This window comes from Phasianus colchicus, chromosome 2, assembly GCF_987193195.1.
Source record: "Phasianus colchicus chromosome 2, bPhaCol1.hap1.1, whole genome shotgun sequence".
In the NCBI taxonomy this organism is placed as follows: Eukaryota; Metazoa; Chordata; class Aves; order Galliformes; family Phasianidae; genus Phasianus; species Phasianus colchicus.
In genome coordinates, this window is record NC_143437.1 from 47,641,797 (window position 1) to 47,654,984 (window position 13,188).

General features: G+C 36.8%; 1 protein-coding gene across 4 annotated transcripts in view; it reads left to right on the forward strand.

Moving 5' to 3' along the window:
• Positions 1-13,188, forward strand: part of UST (uronyl 2-sulfotransferase) — a 156,534-nt gene that overhangs the window by 55,558 nt on the left and 87,788 nt on the right. For all 4 annotated transcript variants that reach the window (XM_090135572.1, XM_031612151.2, XM_090135573.1 and 1 more), the window contains exon 2: positions 4,251-4,294. In XM_090135572.1, coding sequence (XP_089991698.1) covers positions 4,251-4,294 — 44 coding nt within the window. The remainder of the gene's footprint in view (positions 1-4,250; positions 4,295-13,188) is intronic.

Here is a 13,188-nt window from a genome sequence, read left to right on the forward strand (position 1 = left end):
CAGTAGGGTTTTACTGTATTAATCTTCTCTGCACGCCTGTGAAAAAATGTTCTCACTTTAAACTGTTACAGCTCTGCTGACCTCAGCAGAAGAAGTTTCCTTTTGCATTAGATTTGAGCTGGGCAACATCACTCTGCTAAACTGATAGCTGTGGTCCATGTCCTCCTTCCTGCCTTTGATCCATCAAGGGCTCCTTGAAATGATGACTTACAACATCGTATTATTTCAGATGTGTAAAATCTATAAATTTCTAAGGATATCCACTGCTCCCTTAGAAAAAAAAAAACAGAAACCTATAAAATGTGGAAGACCAAGAACACCCTGGCACCTCAAGTCTGTTGCTTCTGGCTGGTATAGGTACCCATGGGCAACCTGTTTAAGTTAACGCTGTTACTGGTGGAGCCTTCACAGTATTTACAGTATTGAGAAATTGTTCATGGTGGAAAGAAAAGAGTGAGTGTAGTATAAACTGACAGTTGACACTGGAGAATCACTTGTCTGAACTAATGTTGACTGGGGTGGATTTTCAGATTTTTGTTTAAGTAACTTTTGGCTGCAAACAGAGCAGAACTAATCCTCTTCTGAGTCATCATTGGTGCTTCTATTTATTTTGAAGGTGCAGTCCTTCATGATTAGGAGTACTTCATGGAACAGCCATTCTTCAAAGCCCTCATTTCTAGAGCAGAGAACTCATCAGACCACTATTAAACTGTTTCTTTCCATTAGACCTCAGATGATCTACGGGTTGGAATGCCAATAAAGAATGCATTGGCTACTAGAAATTTGAGGCAGTGATCTAGTGGAGAGAACAGGCTGGGATTTTTAGAAAACATGGTAGATTTGGCAGTAGTTGCATCTCAGTTCCCTTAGACTGCTTCTTGTGATCCCTACCAAGGGAAAACCCTGCTCCAGGAAAATAGTAAAAATGCCACATTTTCCAGAGAGAAGTTTTCATGTTAGCTTCATCTCCTTTAATCTCAACGCAGTTTTTTTCTACATGATATCTAAATTGTTCCAATGAAGTTACTGTGTTTCAGTTACTTTTAACAGATCTTCAGTTCATATATAGACCCATTTATCATTACTTTCTCTTACTCTCCAGTCCTTTTTTTTTTTTCCCCCCAGGACTGCAATTACTCTGATCTTCTGCAGTTATGAACTGCACACAGTCATATTTGTCCTTAATCCTGGAAAATGACCATCTTTCTCTGTTTAAACTTGGCTTGCTTCAAGCAAAAGCCCCCACTCTTCTCTGATTCCAAGAAAAAAGGAACATAACCACAAGGTTTCCCCAAAGATTTTGCATACATCTGATTCACTTAACCGCAAAAACAATAAATTATGGAGAAAATTGGTCTGCTTCCATATATTCACCATATTATGTAATAAAGCTGATTTATTTATTTATTTATTTTCCCTATCCTGAGATACAATAGAGAGAACTGTGTTCAGTGAGCACAACTGTGTGGTTGAGCATGCTTGTGGAATACATAATGTCACTAGTCTGATTGTTGATTATTCTTTCTATTTCGTTGTTTCTAATGATTTACTATTGTGCTATAAAGGAAGGTAAAATAAATTATGAGGCAGAAAAAATATATTTTTAGAAGTATAAATACTTCTCTCTGGGAAAAAAAAACGTTGAAATATTTTGTTGTGTAACAGACAAGATCAAAAGCTTTATTAAAGGAATTTAGAAAAATCCTCAATTCAATTAAATAGGTTGTTTCAGCACAGTGGACTAAATTCTTAATGAAAAGTGATGATCTCTTCCATCGTTGTGCTAGATCCAGAGAGCATTTTCTCTTGCTGTGACACTTATTGAAGTCAAACACGTGTTTGTATAATGTTGTAGTTGTTGTCTGTGCCAAAGCATGTAAAAGCTGCATAGTTATATTCTCCATCTTATGTTAGCTTGCTGTGTTGATGTACTTGCAGTAAACACTTCAGCTGATGAACAGTGGTTCTAGTGTTTATGGTATTCATTCCTAAGTCCATGATTTTTACTGTGCAATTTTCCTTTTTGTACTTCTTTGTCATTTCTTGGTAGAAATTGTTCATAGATTGGCTTTACCATGATGTTTATTCACTGCTGCAATACCTACCATGCTGATTTTTCTGCTGTTTTTAAACATGATCTGGTATGCAGACTGGCTCAGAAAGTTCATAAAATTTCCAATTCAGGAGCCTTATGCTTTTCATGGCCTATCCTTGTTTTAGAAATCATTATTTCTTGAAGGTTTTCTGCAGAAAATTCTGAGCTTGATGGATATTTTACAGGATATTTTTGCACACTTTAAGGCTCAAGTAGTATGGCCAATTTTGCCATCCAAAGGGAAGCAAGCCCAATTCTATGACAAGATGCTTGTTGAGACCATGTGCAAGATTTCTTAAGGTTAAGGAGCTGGCAGGCAGATCATGGAGCCTGCCCACTCCACAGCACCACAATTGTGTTTGCTGCATTATTTTAGTTTTTTTAGTAATTATACGGTATCCTTTCTACTAAGGAAATAGTTTCACTTCTGTTACTGAAAACGTTTCACTCAATCTATACTTTTTAAACTTAGAAAAATTCAGACTACTGAATTGGTCTGGTACACTGTTGATGCTGAGATCAGCACCGGTTTAAATGCCTGAGGAGACCACGAAAGAAAACTTGCAGGAGAAGGGAGCGAACTCAGCACATGGCGTTTGAGGAAGCATGAGGATATTTCTGCATTTTCCATCCTCTTCGTTTGATTTGCAAGTTATTCTGACTGGAGTTCAAATCATTACTCTGAATTTGGTTGATTATGTGTGTCTGTCTTGTGATTAGTTTATGCTGCTGTTTCTTCTGGATCTGAGTAAGAAATAGCTATGAAAAAGAGCTTTATAAAATGGACCAAAATTTTACTATGAAGTGGATACAACAGTAACTAGACTGTGCTATAATAATAACAACAATAATAAAATAGAAGCAGAAATCAAGCCTGCAGAATGCATGTTTAATGCCAGGAATACTGAGGTGTCATTGTAATAATTAGAAACTGGTGCAGGAGGGAAAATGCAGTGTGCATAATAAGAGCATAGACTGCTGATATAGAAAGGTGAAATTGGTTAAGATATTGGCCCTTTAATTTTAAAGAACACTCAAAAAGTTTCCTGTAATACATTTCAAGCCTTCTTGACACTGCATTCTAAGATATATATATAAAATATATAAACAGTACATAAACAATGTCTGTAACTATCTGTTTTTCGATAGAAAGCAATTGAAGGAGAAGGGCTCTTTGGTACCTTGTTATGTCTTACCCCAGCCAGCTGGTTGATGTTCCAGAGGCAGCATCTGCTGCTTCTTGAACACCTCTAGAGTCAAGATGCTCAATGATGGGCCAGGCTTTTTACAGTCCTCACTATAGTGTTTGAGTATCTAGTATCCTGTTCTAAAGGTTATTCTCCATAGTCCATACTGATGTATTGTTTTCTGCCTTTGGTATGAGGATGGCTGAGAGGAGAGGGGTGAAGGGCCTGAGGATCACTTCTCAGCCTGCCCCAAGATTTTGTACTCTACTGGGAAAGCTCACCCTTGTTTATTACCATAGACTTGTAAGTAATGGGTACAAAGTCTGAAATTGTTGCCTTTTTTTGTGGTAGCTAGCTAAAAAGGGAGTGCTTTAAAAATTTAGGAGCTTTTTTTCTGAAGCTTTTCTTCTGAATTTAAAGAGCATCTTGAAAAGGCTGATGCAATGACATTGGAATACATCTCCCATTCAGTCTGTACTGTTCGGGAACAAAAATGTAGCTTGGAGGTTGGGAAAAACCCTTGTTAGAATGAAGATAAGGGAATGCTTGTGAACTCCATGAGAGCAAGCTCTGTTGAAGGCCTTAGATATTTTATTATCTAAGAAATCTTTCTGAGATTAACTGTGTTCACTAGCTTGAAGTATACCAGGGTGCAGCTGACAGTTTTTATCATGCGAGTAATTGAATGCCATGTTTTTAACTAAAACTGCCTTGGCTCATTTAGTTTTATGTGAAATAAAAATGTGCATCTAATCTTTTATCACAAATTGAGCCAAATCAGATTTCTTTTTCTTTTTTTTTTTTTTCCTCTTTTGAAGCAAAATTTAAAGCAGATGGTATTTATTTTCCTTTAATTATTTGACACCACAGGAGCAATGGGGTAGGGATGCATGGGTTTTGTACATTGGCAAGTTTTGAAGTTTCATTGGATGAGTTTTGTTTATTTCTACCCCTCTTCTTTTTTGTAGGAAATTCCACTTATTTGGATGACCACGGACCACCCCCTCAAAAGGTGAGATGCTATTATTTTGCATTTGTTTTCTTCTTACTTTTCTTTTCTTTCTTTTTATTTTCTAATAAACTACTAGTATGTTTACTTGTTCTGGAATATGTGCAATGCATTTCTGCTGAGTTTAGATCAACAGCACTTGGCATTTTTTACTTTTTTCCCTAGTTTTCAGGCATTTGCAAGTAACTTGGATTAAATGTCTGGGTGATTAAACTAATGGAATTTTTGCAATTGAGTCAAAGGGCGATAGGATTCTAGTGATGAGTTTTGCCTGTCAGCAGACATGAAAAGAACCATTTCTTCTCTTGGACAAACATCTCTTAATTGTTTTGGAGATCTCGCCAGTTGTTGCATTGTTGTTTTTCTTGCAAAATATTTGCTCACATGGTCAGCTTCTGATGAACCATTTTCTTTCAGTGCTTGCATCAAAAATGTGCATCAATGTTAGAGTGTCCAAACATCTCTAACTATCTCATTTTCTAGATCAGTACGGCTATAACATTGCAAGTATGCAGTGGGAAGCCCAATAACACTGCTAGAGCCAATGAGGGAAGTGGTCTTTTTCTGGGTAATAGTTCCTGGAGCATGAGCTCTGCTGCAAGTGCAATACTTTCAAGTGGAACAGAAAAATACATTTAGTATTGTATATTTAGAATATGATGATCTGTTTACAGGGAGTAAGTGTACAAAGAGTACTTTTACCATCAAGTATGACTACAACATTGACTGTACCCTCACCATTATCATGGTAACTCATGACATTTCAGGTGAGAGTCAATATATGATGGTTTTTTCAAGGGGAAGAAGTTGATGCAGACTCTTAGGGTCCCATGTTGTTTGTTTTTCCCTCTATAGGTTTATTCTGGTTTATTCAGTAAAACCTGATCTGTTACTATATCGTGTTTGTCTTTCCAGACAACAAGTCTCTAATAACTCCTTCTGTAGGGTAGTATTTTGGAAAAAAAAGAAAAAGAAACAGTTTTTCTGCTAAGTTTTAGTATTTCCAGATTCTCTGTGTTTCTGTGCATGCGGCATGGTATCTTATTGAGGTGTGTGGATAGAACCGTGGTTTTGCAGTCTTTATGCTTTGCAATTACAACACTTGATCATGCCACTTTTTTGAAACTTTCCAAATTATGCCAAATTTTCACTGTTACTTGTAAAATGCTGAAGCAGAATGAAGCAGGGGAAGGTTTTGTAACTATGTTGGTAAAAAATAACTGTAGACTGGCTTATTTAATGTAAACTTCTAACAAAGCTTGTGACTTTCTTTACTATAAAACTTTTCAGGCAATGTTGTTTTGATGGAATGTAGGCACCTGAATGCTTTTGTAAGCCCTCTTGGCTTTTCAGTAGAAATTTTACCTATGTTAAGAATTCATCATGAAAAGGTGAGATTCCATGATGACTTCATGCCAAAACATGGACTGTACTGTTGGAGGTGTTGCTTTTTCCACAGCAGAGCAAGATTCCCACAGTCCTGGCACGGCTGTTCATATGAGTGAGCTGGAGCAGTTACCTGAAAATGCATCTTTTTTTCTAGTTTAACTTTTGGACAGATTACTAATGTGATCTGCTGTGAATGGCAGTGCATCAGGTGAGAGCATGTAGACGGTGTGGAGGTGAAGGGCCAGCCACTCATCCTGATGGCAGTTCCCACTCTCAAGTGGTCAAAATGACTGTGAAATCACATTCTGAACCACCAGCGTTGAATTTAAATTTTCAACCACATGTGTGAGTTACTGTGGTGAAACAGCTGGATTTTGGTCAGTGAAAGTAGGGAAATGTGGAAAGGAATTTGATTTAGCTTAGTTCTCAGTGAAAGCAAGCTACAGCAAACTGGGATTTTTCACTTCCTTTCTGCAAACTCTGCACGTGAGATCTATAATTTTCAGCTAGCGTATGGAAATTTGTTACACTCTTAAAGTTCAGGTGGTTCTATTACAGAGGAATGATGAACTGATTTTTCTTCCTGCGAACAACACGAGTTACATTTTCTACGTGTATAGACATAAATGGATGTATACAGAAGTGATAAAATCAACCTTTTAACTTCAACATTATTACCTGAGACGGAGGGTCAGATCTAAAAGATCTAAAGCTTAACAAATGTTTATAAAGCAGTGCCTTTTCTAGACTTGTTTTATTCATGCTTGCCTTAGCATTCAGAAATGCATAGCAGTGCCAGTAAGGGAAAGGCAGTAATCTTGATTGGAGTTTTGAACCTTGAAAACTCTACCCAGATTTAACATTTGGGTACTTCAGAAATTTTGTTTTACCGAATAAAAGTACTGTGGATAGGAACTATGCTCTAATGGACAGTAGCCTCTAGTCAGGTTTATCCAACCCAAGCACTTTCCTATTTAATGTTGTGAAAATTTCTCTTCCCTTTCTAAGCATGTAATTTAGGGTCTCATCCAGCTGGAGGTCAGCTCTCTGTAGAAAGGCCAGCTGATTATGGAGTTAGGTGGTAGATTGTGTAGGTACTCTCTGATTAGTGGCCTGCATGGTCAGTAACGTTGTAGGGCTTTTTCTGTAATCATCCTCACTTCTGAAAGCTTGCTGAAAAGATCAGCAGAATAACAGGCTATAGCCTTGTATCAGACGCAGTTATTATACTTTTTGAAGTACTTTTCTGTGTTGAGTGACATTGATGAAAGGTAAGCATTTTGACCAGCCCTTGGACAACATTTGGGCAAGCCTTTCTGTTGTTGTTTTTTTGTTTGTTTTGCTTTTCATTTTTATAATTGAAACTTAGACTGGGATTGTTAAAAGGGTGAATAACTCCTGCTGTTTGCTTTAGGTCACGTTCTGCACTGTGATGCTCTTGCTCTGTCAATGTCATGCATTGCATCAATGGCTAACAGTGTTTAGTTATCCTTTTACAAATTCAGGTCTGAACTGTGAATTCTGGTAGTGGAACTAATTTCACTGTAATGGTTGTTATAATTCAGGTTGCCTCTATTGATATAGATAACTGCATTTAGTCTGGTAACTGGTTAAGGTCAATGGATGATTTTATTTGACATATGAAGAAGTGTCAGAAGAAATTTGTCCTGAAACCGATGCTTAATTTCACTGCAAATTGCATTTTCAATTTTTGAGTACACAAAGCACAGCTGACATGATGCAGCTTTCTTCACTAGTACATATAAGGAACAGATTACAAAGCCCTTGATTTCTTTCTTGTGATATTGATAGTCACTTATCCAGGAAAGTATGCCTTTGCCTTGCTGCATTTGTCTGTGGTCAGTCCTGCTTGACAGTGTCGTGTGCAGCTCTCCAGCGTATTCATGATGTCAGTTGTATTCATTGGAAGGAATTACAGAGTGCTCTGAGTGAAATGAAAACGTAAGAGGGGGATTTGGTAGGTTTAGAAAGCAAGTTTTAGAGTCAAAGGTATTGTATGTATCTGCTTAAAAATTCTTAAAAAACAGAAGTTTAGTTAATGAACAGAAAGTGCAGTGTTAAAATGAGTGATAGCTACTATCAGTGATACATAGTTAGCTGCAGTGCAAAGCCACCAATAGCTGATATACAATGAACAGTAGCTGTTCTGCAACGTGTTCTCATATTTTATTGCAAATTGTATTAGTTTTGGCTTTCCATCATGGCTAGACGCCAATTTAAATTATTATTTTAATTTTACATACCAGTTTTGTGGTGTTTTTGTTTTTTTTTTTTTTTTTTTTTTTTTTAACCAGTGGAAGAACTGAAAATAGCACTTCTTTTCTGAATAAGGAATAGGATGTTTACATTTGAGGAGGTCAGAGTACTGAGTTGCTTTTTCAAGCAAAGGTGGCAGCAGTAGTTCTCTCAGTGTGGGCAGACGCTCCATGTGGATTAGAGTCTAAGTAATGCCTATCAATGATGCTAGCCTATTTTAGACATTTCTTGTGAAATTCATGCAAATTAATGGCAGAAAATGTTTGATTGATGCTTAACTTGTGTGAGCATTTCAGTGAATAAATACAATGTGCTCTGTTCCAGTATTTGGGCTGGTTACTTTCTTAGCAATGCCTTTGAGGGTGGCTTTTTTTTTCCTCCTTCCATGATGGTGAAGCTATCATTTGAGGACAAATGATGTATCTTCATCAAACCTAGCATTTGTATTGATGCAAACTTTTCCCCTTGAGAACTTGGTAAGAATATCAGGATATGTCCCTTTTTGGTGCAGCTGATATACATGTGTAAAGGAGCTGTGTGCACAGATGACTTAAATTACTTACAAGTGGTCATGATCTGATCTCTTTTTCTTGATGGCTTTCTCATAGGATGCCTGTCTTGGCTGTGATGCCTTTTGGCAGCTGTCTAGGTGTCAGTGAAGTCCTAAGCTCATCACTTGTGTGATGGTACATCAAAGCTTCAAGTGAATACAAAAATGGATGTGAGTCAGGATGAGATCAAAACAAACAGAAGCAAAAATGCATGCAGAAAATAAATTTGAATCTATTTTTATGGTTTGAAGCTGGAAAGCCAATAAATTCCTTCTACACCATTCTTTTAGTTCTTACCTAATACATATGTGTTCATGTTTTCCTTATGGATCAAGGCTATGGAAAAATAAAGCAGAAATCCTGAGCAGCCTTTGATATGCATTGTACCCATTTGTTGTCACACTCAGCTATTTATAGACCTTTCTTTCTTTAAGTTATTTAATTTTGTCATTCCAAAAATTGATGTCAGCATTGCCTTCCGTTACTTTGAGTTCTCGTGTTCATCGTGTTCGTCGGCTTTATTTTCTCCAATTCTTTGGTAACACTACAAAGATAACAGCTGAAAGGCATATATTTTTCTTTTAATTTAATTGTTTAGTTGTTTTTTTGTGACTGAATACTTCCTGTCTCACTTGAAGGTTTGCCGTAGTTCTAGCAATCTTTTTTGAGATCATGGATTTTTACTCTGTCATTATTAGGAATTTTAAATCATAGATACTGGTATTGTTCAGCTGTTTTAATGTTATCCTGCTTATAAAATGAAAAGGCTGTTTGTAGTACAAATGTGCAGTTTGAAAGTTTTTGTCTAGCAAAAATTGTGAGAATTCAGAATTACTAAAATACAGTATGTTCCTGAGGTTACAAGAGTTAGTACATGGCTGATGAAATCAAATACTGAAAGATAATTCAGTAAGTGCCTTAATCACAAGTACCTCCTTCACAGTTTGAAGTACTGTTGTATTTAAGTGGGCTTTGAAGCCGAGTACAATCAATAACACACTTGGATTTAAATATATAAATATATATATAAAATTTCCAATTTCCCTATTTCTATTAAAGGAGATGTGAAATAATAGTTGAAATATTGAGAATCATTATTTAATCTTCTTTTCAAATTGTATTCTCCTTACTTGCAATATCTCAAGGGAATAAAAATCTGATTTTCTAGAAGATTACTCCAGTGTACATTATTTATGATCAGTTGGAGTCTCTTCAAGCTCTAACTGGTGAATGGTGCATCCCTCTAGTGTTAGAGAGATATTAACAAATGTTAGAATTGAATCTTTACTATGAAGTGAGGTTTGTGTTGTACAAAGATTTGAGTAGTTGTGGAGCACTAATTTCTGTGGGTTGTTTTTTTTTGTTTTTTTTTTCTTTTAAATATATACATATATTGATAAAGAATCTTCAGGAAAATAAACTACTTTTCTCTATTTTTCTCCCTAAATAGAGATAACTTTTTTTTTTTTTTTTACTTCTTCATTTCTTAGTATATCAGAAAGGTGTTCATATGGGGAAGCTGACTGATAGTAAATGAACAAAGAGACTTGGGATATTAAAGGCAGACTACTTGTCACAAGAAGATAAATCCATGAGGGATACTGTGCATGCTGACATCCTGCAGAAGTTCCAACAACAGTGAATTTGCTTTTAACTAAGTTGGGTGATTTCAGCCTCTCATTTTTGAAAGACAGAGAGACAATGGATCTGCATGTTTTGTGAATGATAGTAGTCTTTAGTTTTCATCCAGTTGACTTCAAAGATGCTGAGAAAATTTTATCTTTTGATTTGCAATATAATTTCCAAGCTGCATACATTATTAGAAGATGGATTCTGCTTGCCTTTAACACAGCAGCCACTCCAGTATTACACAAAACAGAAACTTTCTGGTATCACCAATTTTGCCACTGGTAGGTTTTATTCCACATTATGTACTATATGTAAATACTGTCTAGGGCATTATTGTTCCCACATCTGCAGCTAATAGAGCTCTGTATTTTCACTGACTTTTAGGATGTAATTCATACTGAGCTGATTTTTGGTCACCTGCTAAGTGTCCTTGCAGATTATTTGGCATCACATGAAGATATTCTACATGTTATAGTTTCACATTTGCAGCTGTCTGGTTCATTTCTTTTCCTTCTTTCCGTGACAGGAATATATTCATAAACTGGCATAGCATGGAAGGAGATCATAATCACTCAATCATATCCCCTCAAGCAAGAATAGAATTACATAAAATAAATTCCAGTGAATAGATGTTGCAGTACCTAACAAAATGTAGTAGAAATGCATGGCTCCATAGAATGCCAGATAAATAAGTAGTATAATAAATTATGGCCACCTTGATTATCTGTTGATTAGGAAATGCGCTGGTTCATGATACCAAACTACAATTTATAGCTGGGTCTAGAAGACCTAAACCTTCAGTGGAACAAAAACAAAAATGTGCCATTCTGGACAGAAGTAGCATTACAGGATATCTTGTGAAAGTGACAGACTGATTTGGTTGGAGTCTGTAAGCCTTGTGAGTAGCACTTTAAATTTTACCATGCGCCTCGTATTTTTTGATGCTGTTCTTAAGTTCTGAACTGCTACTGTTAAACAGTTCTGTAAGAATCACAGTTGACCTGAAAATTTTTTTTTATTTTTTCTAGCCACTATGTTTGAAGAAAAAAGAATGAGAACGTGATACTAAGGAAAAGAGCCTTAATTTAAAAAAAGATTGTGAGCTTGTGTATGAGTAGTCAATGGTAGACTCAAAATATCAGGCAAAGGAGGCAGTTTGTTATGAGTGGGCCTGTGAGAGTAGTGGTAATTCAAGTGGAGAAGTTTGGGTGAGTAAAGTAAGCAAAGGGCAGTGGAGTACGACTTGGTAATTTCCAGGGCAGTACGCTGGCAACTTGGAAGAGTTTGAGGCCCTTCTCTGCTGGCACCATTTCTGATTTTTGAGTAGGTGTGGGGATGAGCTCCTTCCACTGAAGTGGAAAGAGACCTTCCTTGGTTGGCAGGAATGAGATATGATTTGTCTGAGCAAGCCAGGTTATGAATTTCAGTTGGCAGCAGGGTGAAATGAGAGCACTTGATACTGGAAATCTTTCATCATTGCCTCCATAATGTGGCATAGGTGGACTACAGTCAGCTGGGTAAGTTATTCTGGGCCTGTGAGTAATTTGAGATGATGCTGGCATTTTCACTACATTCTGGCTCTGGAAGAGCTGGCCAGCAGATTATTGTCCTTTATGTAGGTGCTTCTTGTTGTTCCTTCCAAGTGGTGACACACTGTCACTGAATCTGTTATCTTCAGAAGCTCTGGTAGAAATTTAGTCTCTCTGAGTTCCTCTGAACATGAGGAGCGAGAATACTCCAGAGCCACCTCATCACTAATGAACATGTGAGTTACAGTTCAGCAGAACCAGCCTGTTTTACAAATTAAAATCCACTTATGGCTATAAACAACATTTATTTCGTTCTGCAGTTGACTTATAAAGTACTTGCACAAAGTGCAGAGAAAAAGATGAGCGTAATTAAGACCACAGTGGAAACGTTAAAGTAAAATATGAAAGTAGGGGCTAAAGTAATGTGTAGAAGGACACACTGAGACAGTGTAACAGGTCCTTATCAGTGGTGAAGCCATGATGTGTTGCTCTAGCAACAGCCTGATTGATGGTCAACCACAATAGATACAAAAGAGTTAAACCTTAATGTGAAGACAAATGCATACAGAGGAATAAATTATTTAGCCTACTACTCACCCCTGTCAAATCCAATATTATTGGCTTCCAGGGTGAACTCATGAATATTGCATTGTAAGTACAGGAACTACTGAAAGGTAGTTAGGTTACTTAAGGGAACTCCAATGCTCTGACGTATTGTAAAAACTTTTAAAGCCAGGCTTAGCTACTTAATATCTCTCATTTTGTAACTATCCAATATAAACAAGTTGGTTGGATGTGATAGGATTTACTACTTAAACAGAGAATAACTGTGCCAGTGTGTTCTGAACAAATCACAGTGTACCAAACTGTGGTACCAGGAGGAAAAACAGCAGTTTCAAACTTCACAATTTCAACATTTTTATTTTCATATATATTTATAAAATGTGAAGCTGCTCTGGAGTTAGAATGTGGCATGCAAGAGTTCTACACTTTAAGGGCCTTCTGATACCATGTGGAAAATCTTTCAGTGGAAAACCAAGTAATTAAATGGCAAGAAAAACTTCAACCTGCGTGAATTCATGCACGTTCCCTCAAATGTCAACATCAGTGAACAATTTACATCACTAATCTCCTTTATCTTGTTAAGAGATGGGCACATGCCAGCAAGATGACTGTCACAACATGATGAACTTTGTAATTAAGAGATGAAAATATACTGGTTTTCAGAAGAGAGCTAATGATAGTGTTTCCATTCTTTCTTTTCTGTTACAATCTGCGTACGCTCACATGGGGTAAGGAGAGGTTAAACTACTGGAAAAGAGTAATAACTTTCTGTTCTGCATCCTTCTGTCTGCCACAGACAGTCTTTGATTCTTTTAAGTGCCATCCTCTGGTGTAGTAGGTTGTTCAGTTCTCTTCAGTGTTAGGGTGAAAAGATATAGTCCTGTTTCTAATTATGGCCACAGAGAGGTGAAGAAGTTGCAAACTGAAGGGGAGGTGAAGAAGAATGAAGAGGAAACTG